This window comes from Rattus norvegicus, chromosome 1 (assembly GCF_021556685.1).
Source record: "Rattus norvegicus strain SHRSP/BbbUtx chromosome 1, alternate assembly SHRSP_T2T, whole genome shotgun sequence".
Taxonomy (NCBI): Eukaryota; Metazoa; Chordata; class Mammalia; order Rodentia; family Muridae; genus Rattus; species Rattus norvegicus.
In genome coordinates, this window is record NC_141534.1 from 79,434,912 (window position 1) to 79,450,506 (window position 15,595).

A 15,595-nucleotide genomic window follows, 5' to 3' on the forward strand; every position below is an offset into this window, starting at 1 on the left:
CTTATTATTTCCATTTAGCCTAGGGACAATGTGGGAGCAGAGACCCAGGCACCAGCACATCAAAACCCTGAGCCATCTATGCAGGAGTCTTGGAGTATCTGCATAGATACCACAGTGTGTATAATGAGAGTGAAAGGTCCTTTAGATAGTGTGGATGGCCCAGGATGGAGAAGGTAATTGAATAAGGGGGCAAACAAAGTGGGTGTAGACTGAACAGGATGTTGTCTCCTAAGGCAAGGGAGGTGCCTAGTATGAGGAATAATGGTAGCACCCATGGAAGTAGACTGAATAGAAATCTATTTCCTGAGAAAGTGACTTACACATGCAGCACCAATGTCTTCTAAGTAGCTTCATGAGTCAAAGGCCAAGTTTTCCTTAAAATTCAAACTCCACACAAAGCCATCATCACCCTGAGATTGTTCTGGAACTATGATTAAATCTTGAACATTGTGCAGACTTACACCTGTAATTAGGACTCAGCAGGCCGATCCAAGGTCACCTCTAGAACAGGCTAGAATAATAGAAAAACCAGGTCTCAAAACCCAAACAAAAGATAATAAACAGGAATAATTAAATCTACAAGCCTATGCCTACATGAGGTAAGGTTGAATCCTGAGTGGCACCAAAGTGTGGGTGAGGATAATGGATCTGAGGTTCTGTGGAGTGGGTGGATAGAAAGATTGGGAGGAAAACTAAGTTTCCAGATTGTAGAGAGATGTAAGGGCAGGTCCTGGGAGTAGAGGTCAATCAGACAGAGGATTGGGCAAGCTGCAGCAGCCTGGTGGTTTTCTGGTGAGTTGTTGGTTCCATAAATTGCTTAGAAGGAAGGAAACAATTATGAGGTGCTACCAGTGGGAAGGAAACCCCTCCACAACAAAATGAGAAGACCCTTATTTCTTGATACGGTTATTGATTAGGGAAGGCCAAATTTCCAGTGTACTGGAGTCCCCAAGTACAAGAGACCCCAAGTGATGGAGCTAAGGCTGTGATAATTTCTCAGAATGTAAACAAACCTTGATTTGAATATATCTGCTGAGTTAAGAATGATGTGCTCAAAGACTGGTGTGGTAGTCCACACCTTTTCTCTAGCTCTGGGTAATTAGAGGAAGGTAGATCTTTTCTGAGTTGCCTGTCAGCCTTGTCTATCAATTGAGTTAAAGGACAGCCAGGGAAGTTATGCTATGAAACCTTTTCTCAAAAACCAAACAAGCAAAGAAACAAACAAAGGAAAAAGAAACCAAATTAAACCACCACCAAGTAAACGTTTGGTGTCTTCAACCTGGCCATACTTAGTGGTGCCAGGGGGCGGGACATGGAGAGTATTTGTTGGATATGAGCGAATGAAATTGGAGCTGCTGACATGATCCTGGGTGAAGATTCACTTTCAGCCAAGTCCTTGAAGTAGACATTCCATACCAATAGGCATCTTCTTTAGAACCTCAGCAACAAAGATAGACTTTTTCTCAAATTAAAGGAATTGAAACAGTTTTTCCTAGCAAAGAAACCAAAAAGGTGCAGATATCATACTAATATCTAATAAAATATAATTTCAATCATAAGTGATCAAAAGAGATGTTAGAAAGATACCTCATACACCTCAAGAAACAATCCAACAGAGTAAGATTTAAATTCTAGACATCTATCTTCCTCAAGCATGTGTACCCACATTACTATGTGAAAAATTACTAAAGATCAAATAATATATCAAACCCTAACTATTGATAGTAGAAGACTTCAACATCCCGATCTCATCAACAGATAGATTATCCAGACAGAAACTAAACAGAATTAATGAAACTCATAGAGGTTATGAATCAAATAGTCCTACCTCTTGTATAGAACATTGCAAACACATCAGAATGTATCTTATAAGCACTTCATGGAACTCTCACTAAAACTGACCACGTACTTGTTCACAAAGCAAGCCGAAGCAGATTTAAGAAATAACCCTTTGTATCATATCAGATTTCCTTGGATTCAAGCTTGGCTTGAACAAGAGAAGCAAAAGAAAACCTACATACTCACATAAAGTGAAAAACTGTCTAATCAATGGTGGCTAGGTCAGGCAAGAAGTAAAGAAATTGAAGCCTTTTAAAATTCAAATAAAATGAGCTCACAACATCCTCATACATATGGGAAACAGCAAAGCCGGACTAGGAGAAAAATTCATAGCACTAAATGCCTCCCTTAAGAAATTAAAGAGTTTTCAAATGAAACTCAAGACAGATGATCAAAATGTGAATGCTCCACTCCTTCTTCAAAAGGGGAACAAGAATACCCTTGGCAGGGAATAGAGAGGCAAAGATTAAAACAGAGAATGAAGGAACACCCATTCAGAGCCTGCCCCACATGTGGCCCATACATATACAGCCACCCAATTAGACAAGATGGATGAAGCAAAGAAGTGCAGACCAACAGGAGCCGGATGTAGATTGCTCCTGAGAGACACAGCCAGAATACAGCAAATACAGAGGCGAATGCCAGCAGCAAACCACTGAACTGAGAATAGGACCCCCGTTGAAGGAATCAGAGAAAGAACTGGAAGAGCTTGAAGGGGCTCGAGACCTCATATGTACAACAATGCCAAGCAACCAGAGCTTCCAGGGACTAAGCCACTACCTAAAGACTATACATGGACTGACCCTGGACTCTGACCTCATAGGTAGCAATGAATATCCTAGTAAGAGCACCAGTGGAAGGGGAAGCCCTGGGTCCTGCTAAGACTGAACTCGCAGTGAACTAGACTGTTATGGGGAGGGCGGCAATGGGGGGAGGGTGGGGAGGGGAACAGCCATAAGGAAGGGGAGGGGGGGAGGGGGATGTTTGCCCGGAAACCGGGAAAGGGAATAACACTGGAAATGTATATAAGAAATACTCAAGTTAATAAAAAAAAAAGAAATTAAAGAGTTCTCATAGTAACAATTTAAAAGTATATGTGAAAGCAGTAGTAAGAAAAGAGAGACACCAAAAAGAAGTAATTGGCAGGATATAATCAACTCAGGACTGTTCCTAATCAATCAACTAGAAACAAAGAGAATAATGCAAAGAATCAAGAAAAACAGGTTCTTTCAGAAAACAGGTAAGATAAGGAAACGCTTGGCCATGGTAGACAATACACAGATCAAGAAAATCATAAATGAAACATGAGGGAATATAATGGACACTGAAGAAATTCTGAGAATCATTAGACCTTGCTTCAAAAGCCTATGCTCCACAACCTGTAAAAATATAAAACAATGGACGATTTTCTAAACAGATGCCACTTATTAATGATAAATCGAGAACATGTAATCTTTCTGACCAGTCCTATATACCCTTGGGAAAAAGAAGCAGACCTTTAAAGTCACCCAAATGAAACAAAATCTCAGGGCAAGATGGTTTTTGCACAGATTTCTACCAGGTTGCCAAAGAACAGCTGATACCAATGCTTCCAAGACTATTGCATACAAAAGAAGGAGAGGGAACAGTGCCAAATAGATCCTGAGGGCTCTGTCACCTTGATCCGCAAACTACACACAGATTCAACAAAGAGTTTCACATCCTTTCTCTTATGAACACGGATGCAGAAGTACTCAACAATATACTCAGACACCAAATCACAGAAGACATCAAAGAATTCCTCAACCATGATAAAGAAGTTTTCATCCCCGGGTTGAAAGGTTGCTTCTATACAAGAAAATCCATCCCTGTAATTCACCATATGAACAAATGAGAGAAAAATATCACAGGATCCTCTCATTAGTTGCTAAAAAAGCCTTTGACAAAATCCAACTGCCGTTCAAGTTAGAAGTCTTGGTGAGATAAGTGATACAACGTACCTAGCTGAACTCTGAGTTTTATTGGGGTTATTTAGATGTTGTTCTAGTCTGGGACTAACAATCTAACACTCAGGTAGGACATGTGGTCAGAGGTTTGTGTAGACTCCATTATTTGGTTTGGTGAATGCTATTCACATGGAGTTTAATTTACCTTTTAAAATTTTTTTATGAAAGGGAATGAACTTGAAATATGATGGGTATAGATGTTGATAAGAGCTTGGGGAGGAGACTTGATTGCATATATATCCATATCTTTAGATGCATATTTTCATTTTGAGGATATTTTCTGTGTAGTTCTATCCTGTAAAGTGGTAGGTAGAGAAAGACAGCTTGGAAGTGACAGAGATTCACCATTCTCTGTCTCCTGAGTCCTTTGAAGTGAGGTAGACACCCATCCAGGATCATGAAATGTATTGCAGGAAGATCTTTCCTAAAAAGCAAGGAGTTGTTTTTGTGGGTAGAACCAGATCACTTAGAGCTTGTGAAGGAAAGAGCTTCTTGCAACAACAGACCCTGACTCAAATATAAAACAAAAGAACTGTGATTCAATCAAAGACAAGGACTCTCTAGGGTGGGGCTGAAATCGCATTGACACCAAATGGCATGTTTATCCAATGATTTTGAAGATGCGGGGAGTGGGAGGAGCCAAAGAGTGGGTGGAGCTTTGACTATCGTGCCTGGAGAGGATATTTAAGGCCTGGTTCTGGAAGAACTGGTAAAACACAGTGAAGAATCGAAACAAGGTAAAGCGAGCTGCTGTTTTTCAGGTGAGTGAGTGTCCTGAATACATTTTGTAAATGATGTATATTTTGCGGGTGGTTACCCTGATGGAAGAGAGAGGGAGCTAGAAGATGAAGAACTTTGGGGGGCATTAGCAGGTGGTGTATGTGTTTGGAGGTTGAGGTCTCCCAAATCGCCAGAGTTGGGTAGGTAGTCCTGAGGAAAGGCAGGGGCAGCGCACTTGTTTCTCCATAGCTGTTAACACTTGGAAAGAAGTGGGCAGTGCTCCTGGAACACAGATCAAGAGAGCTAGTAAGACCCAATGCTGCTGGCCCATCTACTGTGCTTTTCTTTAGTTACCAACGCCGAGGCCTGAGCCCTTTGTTGTTCAGTAAGCCTAGATCAGCCTGGTCTAATAGGGAGGCTTTGACTCAAAACCCAAACAAGAGACAATAAAACAAGCAGAATTAAACCCATAAGAATAGAGCTCTAGGCAGTTATTATTAAGCCAGTGTGTCATCAAAGGTGGGTGAAGGTAACGGACTTGAATGTCTGTAAGGTATGAGGAACCAAAGAGATATATAAGTGCAAGTTATATATTGTAGAATTTACATAATAGAAGTCAAACAGAAGTTTGGACAAACATCAAGAGCCCACAGGATTCCTGTCCAGTTGGTGGGCTGCATGAAATGCTTAAGGTTGCTGGGTGAAGGGGGCATTCTGGTTGAGAATTCTGGGAGTTAGTGGAGGAAGAGCTTTGATAATATTCTGTGTACTGTATGGGTGTTTGATTAGTAAAGTCTAACATTTGTCTTGTAGAGAGGCAGAAGATATTAAGTAAAATAGGAGCTCTTGCCATGGGAACGCTGGGAATCATTAGGTGCAGGGAGTGGAGCAGTCTGTGAATAAGCATTAAGGAGACCTCTAGGTACTCTGTTCTCCATTCTAGGCACTATCCTGAGCACTGGGTTGTATATAAAGCCTAATTCAATAGATGGAGAGGCTTGACTAGAGGAGATGTGTATCCTTCGATTTCTGATTTATTTCCTGTTAAACGTGCATGCAGGACTAGGATAAACTCACATCAAGGACTCCAGTGACCTTGGGACAAAAGTGTGGTCTGGGCTGGCCAAGATAGGCTAAGATTGTGATATTTTGGCTCAACAATGTGCCACCTAGAGAGGTTTATGACTGAGTAGACATTCATTCAACAAGAAGAGACAACCACAATTCCAGTTCTCAGGAGCCATTGGCTGTGGGTGTTTGTGATAATAAGGCCTGTCCTGTCTGTAGAATGAGATCCAGGAAGACATGTGTATTTACAAGGAAAGGAAGGAAGGAAGGAAGAAAGAAACATTGAAAGGAGAGTGAATTATCAGGTGGCAGAAGTGAGCAGAAATGAACAGGTCCCTTGGGCAGCAGCATGAGAAGAGACCCATTTCTAGAGATGGTCACAGAAGAGGGAAGGAAAGATTTCTTGTGTATGGAACCCAAAGGACAGGAGACCCAAAAGAATGTCTCATACCTTTAATTCAGGCACTGGATTGGGTTTGGTAACAGGCAGGTGGATCTCTGAGTTCAAGTTCAGCCTTGTCTTCAGATGGAGTTATAGGACAGCCAAGGTCATACAGACAAAACTTGTCTCAAGAAAAGTGTCTTTCACCTGGTCAAGTTTCCATAAGATGTGGCTGCAGACTAAGTGTTGTCATAAGTGAGAATGTCTGCTGGATGTGAGTGGATGAAAGGAGGAGCATATGAGAGGGTCGTGGGTGGAAATTAAAGCAATATCTTGGAGTAGACTTTCCATATGAGGTGGGTCTGTGTGAAGAGTGAGAATCCAATTATATATGTGGTAATTTGATCATTAATGCTCTTGTGTAGGAGATGAGGGGGGGGATGTGATCATTGAGCTGCTGCAAATTCCATGGCCCATTCACTCCTTGTTTGGAGAGAGCACCAGCAGAAATAAGGAGGGTCTGTGACTTTTAAACCTTTGGGCAGGACATTCAATTGCCCTTCTCCCTGGGCTGACAGTCTGATATTAACACAGGAGCTAGCTGCAAGTTATTGAAGTATTCAGACTGCTAATAAGCTTGGGAACCAGGCAGTTAGTTGGTCAGAAGGTCTGAGTGAGTTCTGCTCTATAAGAAGAGCAAAGTAAATGCTGGGTAGGCATGATGGGTTGATGGGTGCGCTCTGGAGCTTTTCTGATGTATTTCCTTTCTCCATGTTCTCTAGTACAGGAACATACTCCTATCAGTTCAGAACACAGATATCGCTGAAGGTCCCTCATTTTATCCAAAATTCCAGATGTCTTCATATACCCCCATGGACACCAGTTCTCAATTGCCTCAAGAGCCTGCATGGAACTTAGCTTTTCAAATGGGCCAGAGTCCCCTTGTGACCTCAAGAACTCCAATGCAATCAAGTCCTTCAGTGCCTGAACAGAACCTAAATTGGCAAGAGTCCCAAGGGTCATCAAGGGAATCAAGTATCCAGATGCAACCAGGTCCTGTAATGGACCCAGGTTTCCCAACTCTGAGAAGCCCCTCAGGGCATCCAAGTCATCAGAGACCTTCAAGACCCTCATCGAGATCTGGTTTCCATGTTCCCATAGAACCTATGGCACTGTCAGATAAATATGGCGGTAAACAAACTGGCCCTGTGGCTCCAAGGAAGCGGCGAAAGGAACGCACTCAGTACTCTGAAAAACAAAAGTCCGTGCTGCAAGAACATTTTGCTGAGTGCCAGTACCCAGACAAGAAACTGTGTTTGGAGCTGGCATCCTTGATTCGTGTGACAGAGAAGGAGATCAAGGTTTGTCTCTCTCTTTACCCTCAGTCCCATAGCAAAAATATCCCCTTTCCAATCAGGTACCTGAATTTTGTGCTTCTTAAATGCATGGGGCTGTGTGGACAGTTTGGGTGGTGGATATTCATTCATGCATCCAATGCTGTGCCTCACTTTCTCCATCAACTGGATACCAATAGGGATGAAAATGATTCCCCTCCAGGGTCCTAGAGGTTAGACATCAGAACTTGTACTAAAACGTAAGAGACACAAACACACTCTCTCCAGTCTTTGGTCATTCATATTCTATCATACTACAATCTCCTAGGGATCTTGAATCTCAGGCTTCTCTGTTGCTGCCTCATGAAGTATTCCTAGAGAAAAAGCTTACATTCAATTGTTATACTTTGTGGTCCAGTTAGGGGAAACTGGGCATTCCTCTGATCTTTCCTTTGTCTTTCAGGTCTGGTTCAAGAACAACCGGGCTAAGTGCAAACAGAAGAATGTTCCAGAAGCACTGCCAGAGAAAAATGGAGGCTCTGAAGCTGTTTCTGGGTCAACCGATTTTCCTGGTTCCATAGCTGTTGTTGGTGGTGACCAGGGAGAGCCCATGGCCACAGCCATTTTGGATGTGGATTCCACTCCCAAACTGAACTGCAGCCAGGAGTCTTCTCTGGATGGCAATTGGACCTATGATGGTGCCATGTGTTGTCTGCCAGAAGACTTGCTTGACGGTAATGCCCCTGTTACTGCTGGAGACTTTGGTGAATCAGCACCAGTTGAAGCCCAGTCTGACCTTGCAGCAGCTGGAGCTCCAGTTGCCATGGCAGTTGACACCCAAAACCCAGAGGAGTGTGAGGATTTACCTCTATTGGACGAAGGGGTCTGGCAATGGATGCTTGAAGACTTTCACCAATTGGAAGACTGGTTTACCAAGAACTACATTGAGAGTCCTAGCAGTACTTCTCACCCCCTTGACTAGTTTAGACGTTTATATCTATGAAGAAGCATGTTAATGGACACACTTAACCCCTGAATTTGGGGAAATTTCCCAAGTCTGTATGCATTAGTTTCATGCTACTGTGATTATAATGTGAGGTCATTTCAAAAGTCATTGAAAATGTGCATTCCTTATTGTTGGATTATATGTTCTCTAATAAAGCAAACATTACTGCAAAACTAAAAAGACTGTTTTTGTCAGAGTTTTCCAATGCATGCATGCAAATGTCTTGGTACGTGGAGCTGGAAAAGACTGTATGGTCCCCTGGAGTAGAATTGTAGACTGTCAAGGTTTTATGTGTGTGTTCGGAAATGAACTCAGGTCCTTTGTAATATTTTCCTGATTCAGTTTTGTCTTCCCAGAAAACTCTATCTTCTACCATGCTATTCACATGGAGTTTAATTTACCTTTTAAAATTTTTTTATGGGGGGCTGGGGATTTAGCTCAGTGGTAGAGCGCTTACCTAGGAAGCGCAAGGCCCTGGGTTCGGTCCCCAGCTCCGAAAAAAAAATTTTTTTTATGAAAGGGAATGAACTTGAAATATGATGGGTATAGATGTTGATAAGAGCTTGGGGAGGAGACTTGATTGCATATATATCCATATCTTTAGATGCATATTTTCATTTTGAGGATATTTTCTGTGTAGTTCTATCTATCCTGTAAAGTGGTATGTAGAGAAAGACAGCTTGGAAGTGACAGAGATTCACCATTCTCTGTCTCCTGAGTCCTTTGAAGTGAGGTAGACACCCATCCAGGATCATGAAATGTATTGCAGGAAGATCTTTCCTAAAAAGCAAGGAGTTGTTTTTGTGGGTAGAACCAGATCACTTAGAAGCTTGTGAAGGAAAGAGCTTCTTGCAACAACAGACCCTGACTCAAATATAAAACAAAAGAACTGTGATTCAATCAAAGACAAGGACTCTCTAGGGTGGGGCTGAAATCGCATTGACACCAAATGGCATGTTTATCCAATGAATTTGAAGATGCGGGGAGTGGGAGGAGCCAAAGAGTGGGTGGAGCTTTGACTATCGTGCCTGGAGAGGATATTTAAGGCCTGGTTCTGGAAGAACTGGTAAAACACAGTGAAGAATCGAAACAAGGTAAAGCGAGCTGCTGTTTTTCAGGTGAGTGAGTGTCCTGAATACATTTTGTAAATGATGTATATTTTGCGGGTGGTTACCCTGATGGAAGAGAGAGGGAGCTAGAAGATGAAGAACTTTGGGGGGCATTAGCAGGTGGTGTATGTGTTTGGAGGTTGAGGTCTCCCAAATCGCCAGAGGTGGGTAGGTAGTCCTGAGGAAAGGCAGGGGCAGCACACTTGTTTCTCCATAGCTGTTAACACTTGGAAAGAAGTGGGCAGTGCTCCTGGAACACAGATCAAGAGAGCTAGTAAGACCCAATGCTGCTGGCCCATCTACTGTGCTTTTGTTTAGTTACCAACGCCGAGGCCTGAGCCCTTTGTTGTTCAGTAAGCCTAGATCAGCCTGGTCTAATAGGGTGGCTTTGACTCAAAACCCAAACAAGAGACAATAAAACAAGCAGAATTAAACCCATAAGAATAGAGCTCTAGGCAGTTATTAAGCCAGTGTGTCATCAAAGGTGGGTGAAGGTAACGGACTTGAATGTCTGTAAGGTATGAGGAACCAAAGAGATATATAAGTGCAAGTTATATATTGTAGAATTTACATAATAGAAGTCAAACAGAAGTTTGGACAAACATCAAGAGCCCACAGGATTCCTGTCCAGTTGGTGGGCTCCATGAAATGCTTAAGGTTGCTGGGTGAAGGGGGCATCCTGGTTGAGAATTCTGGGAGTTAGTGGAGGAAGAGCTTTGATAATATTCTGTGTACTGTATGGGTGTTTGATTAGTAAAGTCTAACATTTGTCTTGTAGAGAGGCAGAAGATATTAAGTAAAATAGGAGGTATTTCCATGTGAACGCTGGGAATCATTAGGTGCAGGGATTGGAGCAGTCTGTGAATAAGCATTAAGGAGACCCCTAGGTACTCTGTTCTCCATTCTAGGCACTATCCTGAGCACTGGGTTGTATATAAAGCCTAATTCAATAGATGGAGAGGCTTGACTAGAGGAGATGTGTATCCTTCGATTTCTGATTTATTTCCTGTTAAACGTGCATGCAGGACTAGGATAAACTCACATCAAGGACTCCAGTGACCTTGGGACAAAAGTGTGGTCTGGGCTGGCCAAGATAGGCTAAGATTGTGATATTTTGGCTCAACAATGTGCCACCTAGAGAGGTTTATGGCTGAGTAGACATTCATTCAACAAGAAGAGACAACCACAATTCCAGTTCTCAGGAGCCATTGGCTGTGGGTGTTTGTGATAATAAGGCCTGTCCTGTCTGTAGAATGAGATCCAGGAAGACATGTGTATTTACAAGGAAAGGAAGGAAGGAAGGAAGGAAGAAAGAAACATTGAAAGGAGAGTGAATTATCAGGTGGCAGAAGTGAGCAGAAATGAACAGGTCCCTTGGGCAGCAGCATGAGAAGAGACCCATTTCTAGAGATGGTCACAGAAGAGGGAAGGAAAGATTTCTTGTGTATGGAACCCAAAGGACAGGAGACCCAAAAGAATGTCTCATACCTTTAATTCAGGCACTGGATTGGGTTTGGTGACAGGCAGGTGGATCTCTGAGTTCAAGTTCAGCCTTGTATTCAGATGGAGTTATAGGACAGCCAAGGTCATACAGACAAAACTTGTCTCAAGAAAAGTGTCTTTCACCTGGTCAAGTTTCCATAAGATGTGGCTGCAGACTAAGTGTTGTCATAAGTGAGAATGTCTGCTGGATGTGAGTGGATGAAAGGAGGAGCATATGGGAGGGTCGTGGGTGGAAATTAAAGCAATATCTTGGAGTAGACTTTCCATATGAGGTGGGTCTGTGTGAAGAGTGAGAATCCAATTATATATGTGGTAATTTGATCATTAATGCTCTTGTGTAGGAGATGAGGGGGGGGATGTGATCATTGAGCTGCTGCAAATTCCATGGCCCATTCACTCCTTGTTTGGAGAGAGCACCAGCAGAAATAAGGAGGGTCTGTGACTTTTAAACCTTTGGGCAGGACATTCAATTGCCCTTCTCCCTGGGCTGACAGTCTGATATTAACACAGGAGCTAGCTGCAAGTTATTGAAGTATTCAGACTGCTAATAAGCTTGGGAACCAGGCAGTTAGTTGGTCAGAAGGTCTGAGTGAGTTCTGCTCTATAAGAAGAGCAAAGTAAATGCTGGGTAGGCATGATGGGTTGATGGGTGCGCTCTGGAGCTTTTCTGATGTATTTCCTTTCTCCATGTTCTCTAGTACAGGAACATACTCCTATCAGTTCAGAACACAGATATCGCTGAAGGTCCCTCATTTTATCCAAAATTCCAGATGTCTTCATATACCCCCATGGACACCAGTTCTCAATTGCCTCAAGAGCCTGCATGGAACTTAGCTTTTCAAATGGGCCAGAGTCCCCTTGTGACCTCAAGAACTCCAATGCAATCAAGTCCTTCAGTGCCTGAACAGAACCTAAATTGGCAAGAGTCCCAAGGGTCATCAAGGGAATCAAGTATCCAGATGCAACCAGGTCCTGTAATGGACCCAGGTTTCCCAACTCTGAGAAGCCCCTCAGGGCATCCAAGTCATCAGAGACCTTCAACACCCTCATCGAGATCTGGTTTCCATGTTCCCATAGAACCTATGGTACTGTCAGATAAATATGGCGGTAAACAAACTGGCCCTGTGGCTCCAAGGAAGCGGCGAAAGGAACGCACTCAGTACTCTGAAAAACAAAAGTCCGTGCTGCAAGAACATTTTGCTGAGTGCCAGTACCCAGACAAGAAACTGTGTTTGGAGCTGGCATCCTTGATTCGTGTGACAGAGAAGGAGATCAAGGTTTGTCTCTCTCTTTACCCTTAGGCCCATAGCAAAAATATCCCCTTTCCAATTAGGTACCTGAATTTTGTGCTTCTTAAATGCATGGGGCTGTGTGGACAGTTTGGGTGGTGGATATTCATTCATGCATCCAATGCTGTGCCTCACTTTCTCCATCAACTGGATACCAATAGGGATGAAAATGATTCCCCTCCAGGGTCCTAGAGGTTAGACATCAGAACTTGTACTAAAACGTAAGAGACACAAACACACTCTCTCCAGTCTTTGGTCATTCATATTCTATCATACTACAATCTCCCAGGGATCTTGAATCTCAGGCTTCTCTGTTGCTGCCTCATGAAGTATTCCTAGAGAAAAAGCTTACATTCAATTGTTATACTTTGTGGTCCAGTTAGGGGAAACTGGGCATTCCTCTGATCTTTCCTTTGTCTTTCAGGTCTGGTTCAAGAACAACCGGGCTAAGTGCAAACAGAAGAATGTTCCAGAAGCACTGCCAGAGAAAAATGGAGGCTCTGAAGCTGTTTCTGGGTCAACCGATTTTCCTGGTTCCATAGCTGTTGTTGGTGGTGACCAGGGAGAGCCCATGGCCACAGCCATTCTGGATGTGGATTCCACTCCCAAACTGAACTGCAGCCAGGAGTCTTCTCTGGATGGCAATTGGACCTATGATGGTGCCATGTGTTGTCTGCCAGAAGACTTGCTTGACGGTAATGCCCCTGTTACTGCTGGAGACTCTGGTGTATCAGCACCAGTTGAAGCCCAGGCTGACCTTGCAGCAGCTGGAGCTCCAGTTGCCATGGCAGTTGACACCCAAAACCCAGAGGAGTGTGAGGATTTACCTCTATTGGACGAAGGGGTCTGGCAATGGATGCTTGAAGACTTTCACCAATTGGAAGACTGGTTTACCAAGAACTACATTGAGAGTCCTAGCAGTACTTCTCACCCCCTTGACTAGTTTAGACATTTACATCTATGAAGAAGCATGTTAATGGACACACTTAAGCACTGAATTTGGGGAAATTTCACAAGTCTATATGCATTAGTTTCATGCCACTGTGATTATAATGTGAAGTCATTTCAAAAGTCATTGAAAATGTGCATTCCTTATTGTTGGATTATATGTTCTCTAATAAAGCAAACATTACTGCAAAACTAAAAAGACTGTTTTTGTCAGAGTTTTCCAATGCATGCATGCAAATGTCTTGGTACGTGGAGCTGGAAAAGACTGTATGGTCCCCTGGAGTAGAATTGTAGACTGTCAAGGTTTTATGTGTGTGTTCGGAAATGAACTCAGGTCCTTTGTAATATTTTCCTGATTCAGTTTTGTCTTCCCAGAAAACTCTATCTTCTACCATTTTGACAAAGAATTAACAGTAATAGTTGGGCTTAATCTTATACTGTTTGTCTGAATTCTGTGTTAATCCCCATAGCTCAATAGCTCTGTTCCTGTCCTGTTTTTTGTCAAGAAAACATTGTTTCATTGATATTGTCAACTACTTTTGGCTCAAAAACTCTGCTCACCCCAAATTCTATGAAAACCCTTAAGCTGTCATAGCAGATATGCGACACATCCATTCTAGTCCTGTGTGAGCACACCCAACTCATATCACTGCACAGTGACCGGTTGAGATTTCCTGTGTTATTAGCATTCCTGAATCCTCTCTGATGAGGGCTGAGAGATGCACTGGTCTACAGGTGTAGCAATCAGTCAACAAGAAATGTTTCAATCCTCTGTTCTTTCCTTGATGGGCTTGTTTTCCTTAAACATTAGTATTAAAAGTAACTAGGAAAAGGGAAGTTTCTGAAACAAAACTAAGCATAGAGAGTCTTTTCTGCATCTCTCCCCCTATTCCTCTCCCCTTTTTCCTCATTTCCCCTTCTGTCTGGCATCTTCTGCTGGGGGCAGACTGCCTGGTCATCTGCTCTCCTGAAGAAACCACAGCCTGACCCATTCCAGGACATACACACAAGGCAAGTGGACAACTGACTCCACAGTCTGAAGGTCTCCCAGAAGCTATTTAGCATGCAGGGCCACTGAGCCAACAGTTTGAAAGCCTACATGGAGTTCTGCTGCACAGAGGGAAACAGAAACCACAGTCAATAGGCCACCCTGGAGAACATCTTCACACAGAAGAGCAGCTTGAGTGCTCCTCTGAAGACACAACAGTCTGAAGGCCTCCCGGGAGATCTACTGCAGTCAGGGTAATGAATCTGCAGCTTCTCTGCCCCTCTGAAGAACCCACAGTTGGAAGTCCCCACACTTTGTCATTTCAAGGCAGGGGCTCTGGCCTACCAGGAGATCTGAAGGAACCCAGGGACAAAGGAGGCAGGCTCCAGTGATACGAAATTTAGAAGGAAGGAAGGAAAGAAGGAAGGAAGGAAGGGAGGAAGAAAGGAAGAAAGGAAGAAAGGAAAGAAGGAAGGAAGGCCGAATTGAGGATACTTCAATCCCACATAGAAGGAGGAGCTAAATAACAACAGCCAGCAGAGGGAGGGAGGGAAATTGTTGATAGAGTGAAGGTGGGACTCTGGAGGGATCCCCCATTGTGAGAGACAGGAGGAAAGCCCAGTGGGACAGAAGGATGAATTGAAATATTCAGTTGCAGGTGCATGGTGGGGGGTGGCACCTCTAGAAAGTGCCAGAGCCCTGGGATGTGAGAGGCTCCCAAGACTCAGTGGGGATGACCTTTAGCAGAAATGAGCAGCAGTGGTGAGATGGAACCTGAATGACCACCTCCAGATAGGAAGACTAAGTCACCAACCCAAAAGGATCCATGGGCTGCTCCTTGGCGCCTAGCAGATATGGAGCAATGGACTGCTCTGTCGTCAGGGGTAGAGGATCTTCCTAATCCTGTAGAGCACTGATGCCTCAGGGAAGGGTAATGTGGGAGGACTGTGGAGTGTTAGGAGGTAGGGGGAGTGATGGGTGGGGGCAGGTGGAGAGTAAGAAGAGAAGAGCACCCTCTGGAGCCAAAGGGAGTGAAGGTGATGTGAAGAAAGCAGGAGGGATACCAGGACATGTGTGTGTGTGTGTGTGTGTGTGTGTGTGTGTGTGTGTGACCATTTGAATGTAACTAAAAAAATGAGTTTTGAGACAGAGACAGACAGTGAAAGACAGAGAGACAGAGAGGTGGACAAGGCAACTGACACTGCATTGGCAAAATATGGGTAGATCTGGGGATTGCATCTAATATAATATTTTCTTTCTTTTTTCATTAATTAATTCATTTATTCTCTTTTCACACCAATATCAGCGCCCTCATCTTCCATTCTCCACACTTCCCATAACTCATCTTCCCATCCTCCCTTCTAGTCTCTTCTGGGAAAAGGGAGACTCAGTTGGGGCTCACTACATCCTGGTACATCAAATTT

At 43.4% G+C, this 15,595-nt stretch overlaps 2 protein-coding genes across 2 annotated transcripts; both read left to right on the forward strand.

Moving 5' to 3' along the window:
• The first annotated feature begins 164 nt into the window (after nt 1-164).
• Nucleotides 165-8,327, forward strand: Obox2 (oocyte specific homeobox 2). The gene is made up of 4 exons (XM_087603021.1): nt 165-173; nt 6,777-7,029; nt 7,156-7,355; nt 7,792-8,327. The coding sequence occupies exons 1-4, from the start codon at nt 165-167 to the stop codon at nt 8,308-8,310; spliced, it is 981 nt and encodes a 326-aa protein (XP_087459147.1). The 3' UTR covers nt 8,311-8,327.
• A 215-nt stretch (nt 8,328-8,542) lies between these two features.
• On the forward strand, nt 8,543-13,178 carry LOC120098145 (homeobox protein ceh-37-like). Its single transcript, XM_087603025.1, has 4 exons — nt 8,543-8,560; nt 11,645-11,897; nt 12,024-12,223; nt 12,660-13,178. The coding sequence occupies exons 1-4, from the start codon at nt 8,543-8,545 to the stop codon at nt 13,176-13,178; spliced, it is 990 nt and encodes a 329-aa protein (XP_087459151.1).
• The last annotated feature ends 2,417 nt before the right edge of the window (nt 13,179-15,595 follow it).